Below are 15,499 nucleotides of genomic sequence, written 5' to 3' on the forward strand. Positions count from 1 at the left end.
ATATATATATATATATGTATGTATGTATGTATGTATGTATGTGTGTTTGTGTATGTGTGTGTGTGTGTACGTACATACCTGTTGCTGCTTTCTCTGCGGAGTGCGACGCCAATGCTAGCGTCCACGGCGAGGTCCAACGGAGATTACCGGCAAGACGACGTTGTGGATCCTCCGTTGCTGTTAATGTCCCGCGAGAACGAACGGATCACTTCCGTACCGAAAACTCCGAGAAACAGACGTTCTACTAGTCGCGTTCGCGATTCAAATATCACGGCGTCCTGCATCGCCGGGTATCGGCGCACCTGCACCTGCTGCACTTGTCGCGACACAAACCACCGCGCCGTAATCGGCGTAATAATCCGCGAGCCGTCGCGCTGCCCTGCGAATTCACCGCGCGATACCGAGAATACTGAGAAATAATAACGATCGGGACGAGTGACAACGATGACGACGACGGCGACGACGGCGACGGCGACGGCGACGACGACGACGCGGGCATCGCCTCGCAGCATCACCGTTTTAACACATAACACGCGCGAGTCACGCTGAACGTTTAAAACTTCAATCCGTGCTTTTCCCCTGCTTCCGATTTTTTTCCCTTCTAACAACAATTCTAACACGTTCGTCGACCGAACTGCTGAATTCACGCAAACTTCACTGATTTCACGTCGCTGACAATAATTGCACTACAACCGGCGTTGGTGGAGCAACTTCGCGTCGCTGACAACTTCACGAGGGTCGGCAGCCGAGTTGTCCGCTGAATCAACTTTTTTCCGATCGAGAGAGATTTCGAAAAATCGAAGCCAATACTGGATCACATCTCGCGAACTGTATGTATATCATGTACGAACTCGAGGGAATCAAATCGATCACGATTCGAATCACGCGAACCGGGTGAAGGATAGCTCTAGCGAGAAGTAAAGGAGTGCGCAACGGCAACGTACTTTTCTCGCGATCGGTCGTTCGCGGCACCGGTGTGCTACGACACGAAGTACTCGCCGAAATGCCGATCTGTTACTTATCGAAGGTTGGCCTTCTCGTTCGGCGGCGCACCAACACGAAGAGTCGCGAGACTGAAGTCGAACTGACCGCCGAGATGAGGCCCAACTCCCCACAACTGGTCGTCGTCGCTTCTGCGATCACCCTCCTCCTGCTACACCGCGGATGCCACTGGACGTTCTCCTTACCTTCTCCTCTTCCGCCATCCCTCGCGCCTGCTGAGACCTGGTCCCGACTCAACGCTCTCGCATCATTGTATACCTCCTGTTCCGCCGGTCGCACTCGCGCGCCTGCTCTCTCTCTCTCTCTCTCTCTCTCTCTCTCTCTCTCTCTCTCTCTCTCGCTTCGCGATCCTCTTCTTTTTCTTTTTCTTCTTCTTCCGTCCATCGTTTCTCCTTACACGCGCGCGCAGATTTTCACTCGTGATCGTAAATGAATGTGCGATCGGCGACGAGCCCTTTGCGAGTCGATGGCTCGCGTGTCGATTGTATTCGTGGTTAACTGCCTGGCTACGCGCGCGTTTCGCGGAAAGTTATCAGGGAGGCTCTCGAGGACCGATCCGTTCAACGATGATCCTGAACGAGGATCCCGAATTCCGAGAACTCACCGATTAACTCGCTCCCGTTGTAGCTCAATTGATTCTCTTTGTCTCCTTCGATCGCTAATAGCGTGTCGTAGCTGCATCCACGATGAAAGATGCAATCAATCAGAGTGATAGTAGTAGTTTGATGTTTAAAGAATTCGGATTAAATAGTGGCCACGAATGATGAGCGATATTAACGAGTTAGTATTTAGACACGAGTATAAAATTATTTCTGTAAATATTAAAATTGTTACATTATACAGTGAACTGCGTGTGACGAGAGCTGGCGGATAAGTGTATCACTTTCATCTCGCGATTGCTTGCCTGGCCTCAGAGTGTCTCGAAAACTAGAAAACTATTATAGTTATTTATTTTCGATTCTTCGAGAAAGCTTCGATTTAATGATTTTATAGTAACACGATATTTCGACTTTATTTTCTTGCAAGATACAGCGGCTGTATCCGAAATTTTTTAACATCGAATTACAGCGCTTGCTATATTGTATTTTACTGCAGTATCGAATTGTTTAATGGCGATGTATATTGAATTAAATGCCGTTTGGAAATGTTATTAGTCATGCTTTTTATTCCGTTGTTTTCGCTCGCCGGTTTAACTGCCTCGTGTTTATGTCCACGTCGTCCTTTTTTATCTATTCCAAACAACTGAGCAGCTCCGACATTCGTGTACGTTGTCTCGCAACTTCTAGAAACGCGAATATTCTTATGCTTTAAATCTTTGAACATTTTTGCGGCCGAAGTAATGGCGATGTGTAATCGTAATTGTTATTAGTAATAATAATTACGATTAATACTATGTAATTATTATTACATAGTAATAATAATTAAATTAATGGCTCCTCTACCTCCAGAGAAATAAAAAGAGGATCAATAGAATAACAAAAAGATTGGAATAATGCACGTTTAAAGCTGGTCACACTTACCAAAAATAGAGAGGTAATGCTAATGTTCGGATATCAAAGCAGACGTTCGCCTGAGCCGAACGATTTCACGAGATTGTAATCAAGAGATTACGAATTCCCGATGGAAAAAAATGTGACGCTTTATAATGAACTCCGAAATTATCCGTCATTCAACTGTCAGGCTGCGTCGCGCGTTTCTTTTGCACTTTTGACGCTCATAATGAGTCTGTTCGCGTTGCATGAATCCCCAAAAATATTTTTGCACTTAAAATAAGATAGATATATATTTGGCGTTGAAGAGAGAAAAAACGAAGATGCTGAATGCAAAAAGTACAAACGACGCGAACAGAACTAATGCATGAGATATATATAAGAAGTAAAAAGCATTTTAACGTACCTATTTATATTAAAACTAATCCTTGTTGAATTTTTCATGGTTAACTAAATTGTTAACACATACAAAAAGGTTAATAATAATAATTGTGCTGTTCGAATATTTCGTTTAATTGATATAAAACATTTTTAATGTTATAATAACATTATTTATGAATAAGTGAACAATTAAATAACACACAATTAATGTTATTGTGGAACATACATTTTTAAAATAAATGAATGAAATGTGCATAGCGTGTTCATTTTACATATTAAATGTTAATTTTATTAATAAAATATGCTTTCACAATTTGTTTCCAAATTGTGTTAACGTGTAACATCTTTTGTGTTAATTTTGTACACAATATTTATATTACCTTTCAACACATTTATTATACGTACATTAAATTAATGCAAAAATGTGAAAGGACCGTTTGGGAAATGAAAATACGTTAAATTTAACACAAATTTTCCAACTATACGCACATTATTACTGTATGTATAACGTTATCATATTATTATCATAATTATTCTAGAAGAAAGACGTGGATGGGAGTTTTCGGAAGAGAAATAAAATATTCTATCACGGCGAACGAAAGAAGGTTTTATATTTCCTTTTTCCTTAACCGATCAAATTTTGCTGACGTATTGAATCCAAATCGTACTTTTCCCTCATTCGTACCCTCCTTAAGGGCCCCTCACGTTCACTCAGTCTGAAGTTCTCGGTATCCGCTTCTTGCTCCTTCCTTCCTGCCCTGTTCTCCTGCGTGTCTTTTTTCCCACGCTTAATATTCCGCGTTCGCCATTCCCTCCACTCTTCGTTTTCCACTTTTCGATCGCTTCGTTCTCGTCCGCGTGCGTGTTTGTTTCGTTATATGCACGATATCCGATCGTCCGACCGTGATATAATTATAAATCGCGAAAGAGATACGTCAAATCAAACGGAAATAATAGGCTTTTATTATAGTTAAACCATCGAAATTATGTCTTAGTGTTGCTAGCAATTAGCATTTTATTGACAGCACACGTGGTTCATGAATAATCCTAGCTATTCCGTCATCATTAAAGTTATCTGCGTCAACAAGTAGAACTGAGTCATTATTATGGATCAAATCTTTTTAAGAATCTTTTGTTATCGTTTCTATCAGAAATCGTGTGTTATTATAATAATTGAATCGAATTTAGTCTCTGAAAAAAATTTTTTTCTTAAGATTATTATCGTACTTTTATTTTATTTCAACATCTAAGGGATTAAAGTAAAAAAGCGTAGATTTTTTTTTCTATTTCAAATCGAGATGTATTTTCCTCGTTAAACGAGTTTCTCCTTTATTTATCTTTCTCGAGTAGTATCCAGTAAAACTTGATGTTTGTAAGATTATAGGAAATATAAATAATCAAAAGCGGGTTTGCGAGTTTATATGTAGGATTTAAAAAATATTTCTACGTGACATATATCGGACAGATATCTCAGTTTGCCGCATATTTTACATGTTTCAAAATTACGAAATTATTGTTTTTAAGAAAAAACTAAAAAGTAAAGCTAATATCATTGTTGTGTATTACTTTTATCAACATTTAAACAAAAATATTGCAAAAGTATATTTTTCAGACTGATTTTATTGTAGCACTTAGTTTAGATTAATTTTAAGTACGGAAAACTTTTCAAGTAACGAGTTTCTTTAAAAAAAATCAGTAACGAGTAACTCGTTACTTTAAAAAAGTAACTTTCCATTCCCTGAAACTATAAAATCATAGTCTAATCGCATCTATAATGTGCGCAAGTCGCGTTATCACACTGAAAAAAAATATAGTTAATTTTAATAAATATTTAGTTCAATACTGCCAACTAAACATTTACTTACAGTAAGTAAATATTTGTTCAATAAAAACAATAATTGTTAAATCAAATTAACATTTCTTGTATCAAATAAATATATCTTTATATTTAATAAATATTTACTTGGCAGTATTCAGTAATTAAATATTTAAAACTTGACTATATTTTTTTTCAGTGCACTAATCGCATGCGGCGTGCAAGTGACAAGCTGGCGCCAAACGGAAAGAAAAGGTCACTACAAATCCTAAATTTAACGCGACACTCTGTATAATTATGATCGCGCGAGCGGAAGGCCGGGAACGAAGTAGCGAACCTAAATCCAATTTCGCGGATCAGGTGTAACGCTGCACGGCTGCGCGGCTCAACACTCGTCAAGTCGTCACTCGGTCGCAATCGGTTGCCGTCGGCGTCGCTCGGCCGCGCTCGCGTGGCCACGTGACCGCGTAGCGAAACATGGCGCGCGGACTCGCCACGAAGATGGCTGCCGCGCGTTACGAAAGACCGGACGGTGTATCACGGGGAAGTCGGTTCCCGATCGTCGATATAATCGCCGCGCCGCCGTCCGCTCTTCTTAGTCGTCGGGCACGGTGGTGGCCGTCGACGCGATGGTATACGATATTAAGTGGATCATACCGAAACTACGGAACCCGTCCCGACTCTGGAACATCGCGAGCAGCATAACCTTCGCGGCGGTGGGCATTTTTTCCAAAATCATCATAGGTAAGAGCACGTTGTCCCGCGTGCCGGCCCACGCGTGGAATTTATCAACCCGAAAAAGTGGATCGCTTGATACGGTTCGCTGAGCGAATTCCAAGTCGATTCTGTGCAACAGTTAATCTGATAGGTAGATGCGAGCGAATTTCCTCGTGCGTTTCGCATATGAGAGCCATTGCCATTGCTCGCTCGCGGCGATGTGCATGGTTAAATAAAAAGCAGACAACACCCAATACGGCATCTCGTCGCGATTGACATCGACGATGATCGTCGTCGCGCGGAAATATCGAAGCATGGTCGTTTACCATCATGGCACGTATACCGCATCGTGGATAACGAAGAAAACGTCAACGTTATGGAAAAAAAATTGTCAGTGCAGCTGCGGAGTATACGATTGCGCGTATGATACAATTACATGGATTGTAATATATGAGATGGTAGAAATAAACCTTATTTGTTAACACTATTTTGCTGGGGAGAGAGAGAAAAAAAGAGATGAAAGTCTTATTGTATCATCAATCATAGTGAATATTGTTGAATGGATCGTCTCATATAATATTCTCTACACATACTGTGTGTAATGTTGTAAACAAGTAGAGTTCTGAAAATAAGAGGCAGTCTTGATGCTTTTTCAATTATCTTGAAATTAACATGCGCATTGTATGATAATTCTATAAATTTTAGGAAATAATATATTTGCATGAAAACAGTATTTTAATATGTATTGAAATATTTAAAACAAATATAAACAGTTGGAAAATTGATGTTAAATTTAACATATTTTATGTGTCCTAAACGATCCAATTTTTTTGTATTAATTTAATATAAGATTAATATAAGCCTATTCTTTCTATACTTGAATTTTTTTGTGCAGTTGATTTTTTTTCTCTTTTTCTCTTTAATGTGAAAAAAAAAGAGGAAAGATGAATCGTGTAAGACATTGACAAGAGAAGGCTATACATTAAAATATAACACAAACATTATGTAAATATTAACACAAAATATGACATTTTGATAAGATTTGGAAATAAATTGTGGAAGAATGTTTTTGCCAGTAAAAATACTTATATATTAATATATTAATGTATAACCTTTTCAATTCTTTTTACATGGTTCTTCTTTCCTCTTTTTTTTTCATATTAGAGAGAAAAAGAGAAAAAAATTGCGTAAAGAAATTCAAGTTTTACGTCCATCTTTTATTCATTCATTTAAGAATTAACATTTTAAAATTTTATTATGTTCGTTATTATTTGTAATTTAAATTTGTATATTTTTAATATCAAGAAGCACAAAATATTCATTGATAATATGACACATTATGTTAAATTAATATTCTAGATATGTTAAAAATTTAACAATAAAATTTTAACAAGAATCTATTTTAATACGAGTAGAAAATACTTTTTACTGTGATATACATATAAGTTTTAAAATCAAACGTTTGCATTTGGAAATGTTAAATGATTGAGTAGAAAACTTATAATTAAACATTATTAATAAAATTTCAGAAATTTATTTTGTTGTATTTAACTAAAATAAAATGTAGGGAGAAAAAATTTTTTAATTATATACTATATTGTATATTAAACTACAATTATATATTAAGTTACATAGTTTTAATTAAGTTGCAATATAATAATATACAATAAATTAATTAGTAATAATTATATAAAAATTACGATCAGTGAGAATCAATATGAACAACAAAATTATTATATAAATTTTTAGTTTTATTAGGTTAAATAACATTAATCTTAATTTCTGAATTTTTTTCTTTTCTGTCAATGCAAATAAATTTATTTATTGATAACATTTTTACGCGCCATTCAATTCTGATATCAATTTATGCCACAATAATGTTGATTTTGATTTATAAGCGTGAGATATTTTAATAAAATTTTATTAATTTGAAAAATTATATCTTTTGTCAATATTTTTTTGCGTGAATTTTGTGGTTTTGCTCGCATTTTTTACTAGAAATAATTCGAATACTCTGATAATTTATGTATTTGCGTATAAACGTTTCAATTTACATACACGATAGATCTAAAGGTTACTCTGGTTACTCATACGTTTTCTGACTTGCAATAACAGCTTCACGCAGTCACGGTAATTTATTATATTTTAATAACAAACAATCGCTAATTATTTTTTCTTAGGATAATGGCTATGCTACATAAAAAAGCTTAAACAGTAAGATGTAAGCAGCTGACAACGTTTTATATTTTCTACTTTATGTTATTGTCTTACTGTGATTGGCTGATTCGCTTAGGAGAGATTGAAACTTATTAGCACCGTTTCACAATTTTGGCATTAGATTTTTTTAAATTATTATAATTAAAGTATATTAAGAAAATAAATATCATTATATGATAGAAAGACTCTTTCTCTATATTTTCGTTTCAGTAATGATTCTATACACTGCATAGTTTTTTTTTGCAGTAAATGAAATACAAACATGCTGTATTGCAGTCAATTTACTCTCATATACATATCGGATATACATATCAATATAAAAAGTAATTTACACATATGTGTAAATTAGTACACATCACTTTAAGTTGCCTCTATGATAAACTTTTAAATTTATCATTGTATTATAACAAATTATCATCGTTACTCAAAATAACGTATATTACAAGACACTTTTTTAACTAATAATACATCACTTAGATTTTCTCAAGCTGAAGGGCATTAATACGAAATGCTCAAAAAGTTATTTGTTTCCTCTTGAATTAGATTTTTTTCTATTGTAATACTTGTTTGATTTAAATGAAACTTATGGAAAAGTACCTATGTTATAAAAGAAATATTTTGTAGTAATTTTTCCATTATCTCTTTCGTCATAAATATATAAACGAAACGCAATGATAAAACTAGCCTCGATCTCTCTTATGGTTTACATGTTACTGCTTTATGTTTTTTATGTGCCATATATAATCTTAGGTATTCATATCTCTGTTTATCGATAAATCCGTTCATCTATTTCTGAGACTCTGTAGTATCTGTGACGTAAACTATAAATGCGCATTTAAAAGCACATTTATCGATAAAAGTGAGATATAAATGCTAAAGTCTCATATTTTTTTTATATTGTAATAAAGCATTAATTATCATTAATTTTAATCGCATCATTAATTCTCTCTCTCTTTCTCGCTCTCCCTCCCTCTTCCTTCCTCCTTTGTATGTTTATGTAACTTGAAGTTATTGTAAACAAAAACGTATAATTATGGGCAATTACAGTAGCGTCGAATCAACTTATGACATCAGACCATAAGAGGAGTATCAGACCACAGGTTGACGACTACGATTGACGGCTGTCCAGTTTTCTATTTCAGTCAATTACGATGGACTCGTTACATCGTGATTGAAGTAGAACTAGGCAACCGTCAATCGTAATCATCAATCCGTAGTCTGTTACGGGTATTAAATAATAGATTACGGGTATTAAATAATAGATTACGGGTATTAAATAATAGAAATCGGAGTTCTTTTGAGAATGAGTCGTGTAGAGTACATATTTCGATAATGTGTGGCGAAAAAAGTCTGATTCTTAAATTTCCCAAATTGATTAGGAGCCACGACACCGATTAAATCTCAATGATCTTTCGCGTGCTGCGTCAAGGCAAGATTCAAGGGTCAACTTCTCGCTCTACTTTTTCACAACACCTCGGACTGCTATCGTGACACCGAAAATACCACTCTCTATGGCATAATCTAACAAAAAAATTTCTCTCTCTTTTGCATATTCAAGAATGGCTGAACAAAACAACGGTGTACAACAAGCACATTATTGTGCGCGCCTTAGACCTCCGGCCGAAAAATGTTCCGCTCATTACCGTGTCGAATCATCACAGTTGCTTCGACGATCCAGGTATATGGGGTAAGAGACTTTTTTTTTCTCTCCTTTACGTCGTTTGTTAAATGCCTTTCGGCATTGCGTATAATAACGTATCATCAGTTCCTCCCTCCCCCGCGTTCAGCCTCACGCGGGGCTAAGACTTTACGTTGTGCGCGGCTGATTTATCGTCTCGAGAAATTGAGAAAAATAAAATGCCGCGTGTGCGGAACGTACGAATCATCGGGGATGTATAGTGCCGGCGGTCCGTTCATTCTCCCGTCTAATAAAACGGCATGCTTCGAGGCATTCTTTACGATCCCGCGCAGTTAGAGTCGCGGACGCAATGAAACGTAAGGACAAAATACATTGTCGCTTCGTGATGATGTGGGACCAACCGGTTGTTGAAAGAGAAATCAAATAAAAATTCATTTTGATCGAAAGACATCATTTTTTTAAGTAAAATTACTGATAGCTTGTGCAACAGAGCACGAATAATTTCTTTGAAACTAATTACTTTACTGAAAAAAAAAAAAGATATTTTAACAACGTTATTTTAATCGAAAATAATCTTGTTAATTTAACAACAGTATTAACGAAACAAATAAAATTTTATTAAAACAAAAGCATGACGTATTTGTTTCATTAATCAACACTGTAAAAAATAATGCATCAACAGCATATTTTAATTAAAATTAATTTTATTAATGTTATTGAATTAATAAAATTAATTTTAATTAAAATATGCTGTTGATGCATTATTTTTTACAGTGTTGAGTCGCGGGAATTTAAACTTTATGCATAGTAAAAGGCATAGGCATCAGGAACAGAGAATAAAATCTAGAGTCTAATCTACAATGTGCTCTTTACTCTGGTCTCAATAAAGCAATAATATCTCACAACTCGGGACCTGATATTAAATCGGGCAAACATAAAGTCTTTATCGGGATCTTATTTTAATTTCTAGTCGGGTTTTATATACATTTATCTCAGACGTATGACTGTGCGCCGATTACTTTCGGACTTGCAACATAATCAACCTGAAACGATAGCATCTTAAACCTGTAAAGGGATGCTAGCCACTAATCTGTAAGGAGTTATATTAACCTGTAGCATCAAATCAGCGATGAAATTTAATTGGAAATTATTATTATTGTGAAATTATTAATATTATTTTAATGTGATTATGTTGCAGGTCTGAAAATAATTGACACGCAGTCATACGTATATCTCAGATAAATGTATTTAAAATACATATAGGAATATTACTTCAACATCTAACTTTGACGCTTTTCTTATTTAATTTATATTTTTAGAGCGTGTTCCTGTTGTCTGTACTTCTTATTGTGAATAAGAATTATAATCTCGCTGGTACAAGACATTAATTGACGATAAATAATGAGGATAAGATGATTAGCTACGAGAATTGATCCAACGTGAATGAAGAACAATGACGATAAGCGCCCATTAGTTGACAATGAGAGTAAGCATGAATATCTGCGTCATTCGTTTATCGATGCCCCGTTTATCGTACGTTCTTCGTTCTTTCTTCCTTGTATCTTTGTTCTTCAGTTCATTGTGTCCCTGACGTTTGATTCTGTACCGATGATAGTTAAAAGCATTTTTTTTTCTATATATTTTTTAATTTTTTTTTAAGACAAATGTTAATTTTTTGTAATCGACATCCTCATGTGCGTTTTGTCCCTCTTTTGAGACGTGTTTTTCTTTCTCAGAACGACGCCGATATGCGATCGCGAATGAAAGAATTTAAGACAGAAAAATCTCTGAACTCATTTAGCGACCCTGGACTTCAGGCACTCGTGGAGCCGACATAAGGTACGATGGTCGCTCGCCGCGCATGACATTTGTTTCACGAATGTCTGGCATTCCTACTTTTTCATGCTCGGCAAGTGCATACCCATCGTCCGAGGAGACGGCGTATATCAGGAAGCCGTGGACTTCTGCATCGAAAGATTGGCTCTTGGCGAGTGGGTGCATGTCTTCCCCGAGGGAAAAGTCAATATGCTTAAGGAAGAGATAAGGTTTGTACTCGAATTACTTTTACAATCTTCTGTTCTGAGATCAAATAACGTGATCTACGCATACTGTCTACTCCGTCACCGTATATTTTAATGCAATTAAAATGCAAAAACATTTATAATTTGTAAATTACATTTTTGTAATTTCAAATCGACTACAGAAGATAAAAATTGAACTTATTTTTTGATAACAGTAGATTATTAAATTATAATAAATGTTATCTTTTTATAAATCTCTGTATATGTACGAAAAATGAGGTGGTGTATAGATGAGCGTTTTGTAGAAATTAATCCAGAAGTAGTCATCTGATTTTTTTTAAATATTTTGGTATTTAAAGAATTCGGATTAATCAGAATTTTCTGAAAAAAGTAAGAAACCAAATAAATATTAAATAGAACAAGTATCGTTAATAAGTAACTTATTATGACAGTATTTATAATAAAATAAAGGTTTTAATTAATATAATGTTTTTTTTATTGCACATTTTCGATGGAATTGCACATTTAAAGATTCGTAAAGAGTAATTATAAAAAAAAGAAACATGTTAAATAATATACAAAACAATATTTTACAATTCACGTTTTCTTATTGCTATAAAAACACCTCAGGTTCTTATTTCCGTGTTAATAATAATACTATAGTCACACGCAGTGAAGATATACAATCGATGATATTGTTTAGATTGAAATGGGGCGTGGGTAGATTAATATTAGAATCACCCATCACGCCTATCGTAATTCCTATCTGTCATCTCGGTATGGATGAAGTACTTCCCAACGAACCGCCGTATATGCTTAAAATGAGAAAAAGAGTTACCATGAATTACGGTGAGCCTATAGACTTCAGCGGATTGCTGACTGAATTGCGGGAATCAAAAGCAAGCGAGATGGATGCGCGAAAAGCGATAACTGATCGCATTCAGCAAGAGCTTTCCAGGTAGTGCTATAATTATATCGGTCTAATGTTTCGAACTATTGAATAATGCTCGATGTAAAAAGGAAAGTGAAAAAATATTTAAACATTTTCAGATTGAAAGCAACAACGGAAAAGCTTCATGCTAAGTTATGACGAAAATTATCCCTTTTTCGTCATCCCTCCGTCTAGCCTTAATTTGCCAAAAATATAAAGAGAAATTGATATCAACAAAAGTGAGATTTGTATGTAAACATAAATCTGTACGAAATTAGTTTTTTTTAATGCGTACTTTGTAATATGTAGTATTTTTGACAATACTGAGTAATGTAAGTATCAATTGTATTAGAAGTCATTCTGCGAACTATGACGTTTATATCGTCTTTTAAATTATTCCTCGTAACTCTTCGAGAGATCACTTGATACGCCTACACAAAATTCATCTACAAAGTTATGCACTTGCTTCCGCAATTTTAAATATTTTTCTATTAATATAAATTGAGATTTGTTTAAAAAAGTGATTTATTGAAATCTTCACGAGATTTAGTTTTCGTTTAATTAATTTCAAGTATAAACTATTAGTAAATTTTATTTGATTTTTATTAGTTTCATTATAAATATTTAATTTCTATATTATAAACAGTGATGAACGAATTTTTTAATGAGAAAAAGTTGATTGCAATTTCATCAGAAATTTCTAATGAAGGAGTGCATGAGCTTATACATTTTGCTAATGTATTCCTAATATATTCTCGAGGAGTTATATATTTTATGAGTAACGTCTTGTATAATATCCAGGATTTATAAATATCTGTATACAGATTTATAAATATCTATATATAGGATGTCCTACTTCTCGCGCGCAAAAATAGGATTTCTTGTATATTACATATGTACATAGTATGAATAATTATAACATTATTATGGTTTTACGATTGTCAATAAAAGTTTTGATAGTACAAGCAAGGATTATGTAATGCAACCCAAGTCTAATAACGTAACTGTAAAAATCATGCCAGTACCTCATCCATCATTTTATTTTCGAAAATCTAAAGTGTCATTATTAACGCGAATAAAGCACACTAGTATTGATTAATTATATGTTTCTCGCTCTCGTTACAAGCTAATTCGTGCCGATTAATCAATTTATATTCGTTTTGTTAGGAGACTCGTAGCATTTACATAGGCATTTACATTTGCAATTAAACAAACAAGTGTTATAATTAATGCACAGCGCAAAAGATTCGCCTACCACTCGTAAGTTGTAATATGTTATAATTCTAAAATTTGCATAAAAATTTATTTGAAAAGCATAAATGTAGATGTAGTATGGATAGAAAATAATTTTTACTACTTCATTCATTAGCTGAAGAAAAAAATCAATATTCGTTCGTTGATGATGCATGATTTTTTTAAATATTTATTGCGATATATTAAATCGTTACAACAGCTGTTATTATGACAATCGCATATCTATGTACGCTCCCGTACGTGTGCGTATATACACAATGTTGAATACATATACTTTTATACTATACACACGGACTGCTATCAAAATTTTTGGGGCTATTCGAACGTGATAAATTTATATATGTATCATATACTTGTTGAATTATACTATTAAGTATTAAAATATCGTTTTCTCTAGCGTTTGAAATAAAAACTTGTGTTTTATTATTTTCCACATTGTTCTTAACGAAGAAAACGTAAAATTTTTGTTCCCTTCTCTAGGATACGTAAAGTTTCTACATCATTTCTGCATGCTATATACACTACCTGTTTACAAACGTGTAAGGCAATGACTTTGCAAAGGGTAATTTAAAGTAATACATAAAAATTATGCCAATTATAAGGGATTCTCAAAGAGTTCGTTGATCATCGGTTCTGAAGATTTTATTACTATGTGCATAAACACAAGTTACCATAAAAGAATAGTATTTTTGTTGTCGACAAACAATTCTAATATCTATCGTTCTCCGTCTGTTTTTTTCAAAAAATATTTATATTGTCAAATATATTGATATAGATTCTGGTAACGTTAAGATATTTTTTGCAAGATTTTGTTGAACCTAAAATTTCATAGGATTACAAGAGCTTATTGTACACTGTTGAGTGTATGTAGACTTTTGGAAGCTGATATAATTACTAGTAGATCCTGAAGAGTAGAGATAAATATATAATCCTAACATATATTTCCATCTTATTATTTATATGCCTTTTGAGTTATCATTGTTGCCATCAGAAATAGATTCACGTAATCAATTACAGTTACCATATACATCTAAGACAGTGATAAATATATTAAAAGGTGTGATTATATATTACAGATTTCATTATAATATCCACAAATTGATTATACAGGACATACACTTAACTGTTGTCGACATATATAGAAATAGATTATGCTATGGATTACGTAACTGCTGATATCATATAATCTATCAATACGAAGACCGCAAATCCCTTGGCACGTTTTTAATTTGTAAAACTGGACATTCCAGTCTTACGAGCGATACAAAAGCGGCGTACGATCCTCGCATTGTATCGTACGAACACGAACGAGAACTATGTATTTATATATATTATGTATATCATAAACTTTGAATAGACAGAACAGTAGATGAGTATAACGAGAGAAAATTTACTTAATATACATACTATCACCCCATTGTATCACTGCCTTTTTATTTTTTTTATATTAAAAAAATTTGATATATATATATATATATATAGAAAGAGAAAAATAAGCCTTAGTTAATAATATAAAATCGATCGCGAAACTTGGCCCGCGTTAAACAAGATATGTTATAAAATTGTATGGTGCTATCAACTGTATAATAACAGGGAGATATGTTGGACTAGAAAATGGAATTTTTCCTCGAATAATTATATCGCGAACGTATATTCTTGATTTACAGTCGAGCAGTCATAAAAATGTCAATCAAGATAAATCTAAAAATGTTTCAAATTGCTCCCAGCATAATTACTGTACGCATGTTCCGTAAATTAGATAATATACAATTATATACTACTATTATATCATACAAATTTTTTTTAATCACACAATTTTTCTATTTCTAGCGTGTATACATATGGAAAGAATATAATACCAAACGACTCGTAAAAATGACAAATTTTCCAAAACAATTGATATTTTGATTGGTTGTTCTGTACGTTTAGGCTCATTTTTGGACGGCAGATCTAATACAAACGAAGTAAGCGTTGTATTATATTTCGTCAAAACGTAGAATAGGCCAAACGGGATAATCTAACATCGCTCAT

General features: G+C 33.9%; 1 protein-coding gene and 1 pseudogene across 1 annotated transcript; one reads left to right on the plus strand and one right to left on the minus strand.

Annotated features, from left to right (window-relative positions):
* The window catches only part of LOC108748066, a 51,557-nt pseudogene extending 51,282 nt beyond the window's left edge, over positions 1-275 (minus strand).
* A 4,906-nt stretch (positions 276-5,181) lies between these two features.
* On the plus strand, positions 5,182-12,764 carry LOC108747992 (tafazzin homolog). Its single transcript, XM_018485934.1, has 5 exons — positions 5,182-5,433; positions 9,182-9,310; positions 11,064-11,307; positions 11,987-12,241; positions 12,334-12,764. The coding sequence occupies exons 1-5, from the start codon at positions 5,319-5,321 to the stop codon at positions 12,371-12,373; spliced, it is 783 nt and encodes a 260-aa protein (XP_018341436.1). The 5' UTR covers positions 5,182-5,318; the 3' UTR covers positions 12,374-12,764.
* Positions 12,765-15,499: the final 2,735 nt, after the last annotated feature.

Source organism: Trachymyrmex septentrionalis, unplaced genomic scaffold (assembly GCF_001594115.1).
Source record: "Trachymyrmex septentrionalis isolate Tsep2-gDNA-1 unplaced genomic scaffold, Tsep1.0 scaffold21, whole genome shotgun sequence".
Taxonomy (NCBI): domain Eukaryota; kingdom Metazoa; phylum Arthropoda; class Insecta; order Hymenoptera; family Formicidae; genus Trachymyrmex; species Trachymyrmex septentrionalis.

Excerpts from the sequence above, each read along its gene's own strand:
- LOC108747992 (XM_018485934.1), top strand. The coding sequence starts at position 5,319 with ATGGTATACGATATTAAGTGGATCATACCGAAACTACGGAACCCGTCC. Across the intron at positions 9,311-11,063 it reads CGACGATCCAGGTATATGGG|CGACCCTGGACTTCAGGCAC; the intron begins GTAAGAGACTTT and ends GAACTCATTTAG. Across the intron at positions 12,242-12,333 it reads ATTCAGCAAGAGCTTTCCAG|ATTGAAAGCAACAACGGAAA; the intron begins GTAGTGCTATAA and ends AAACATTTTCAG.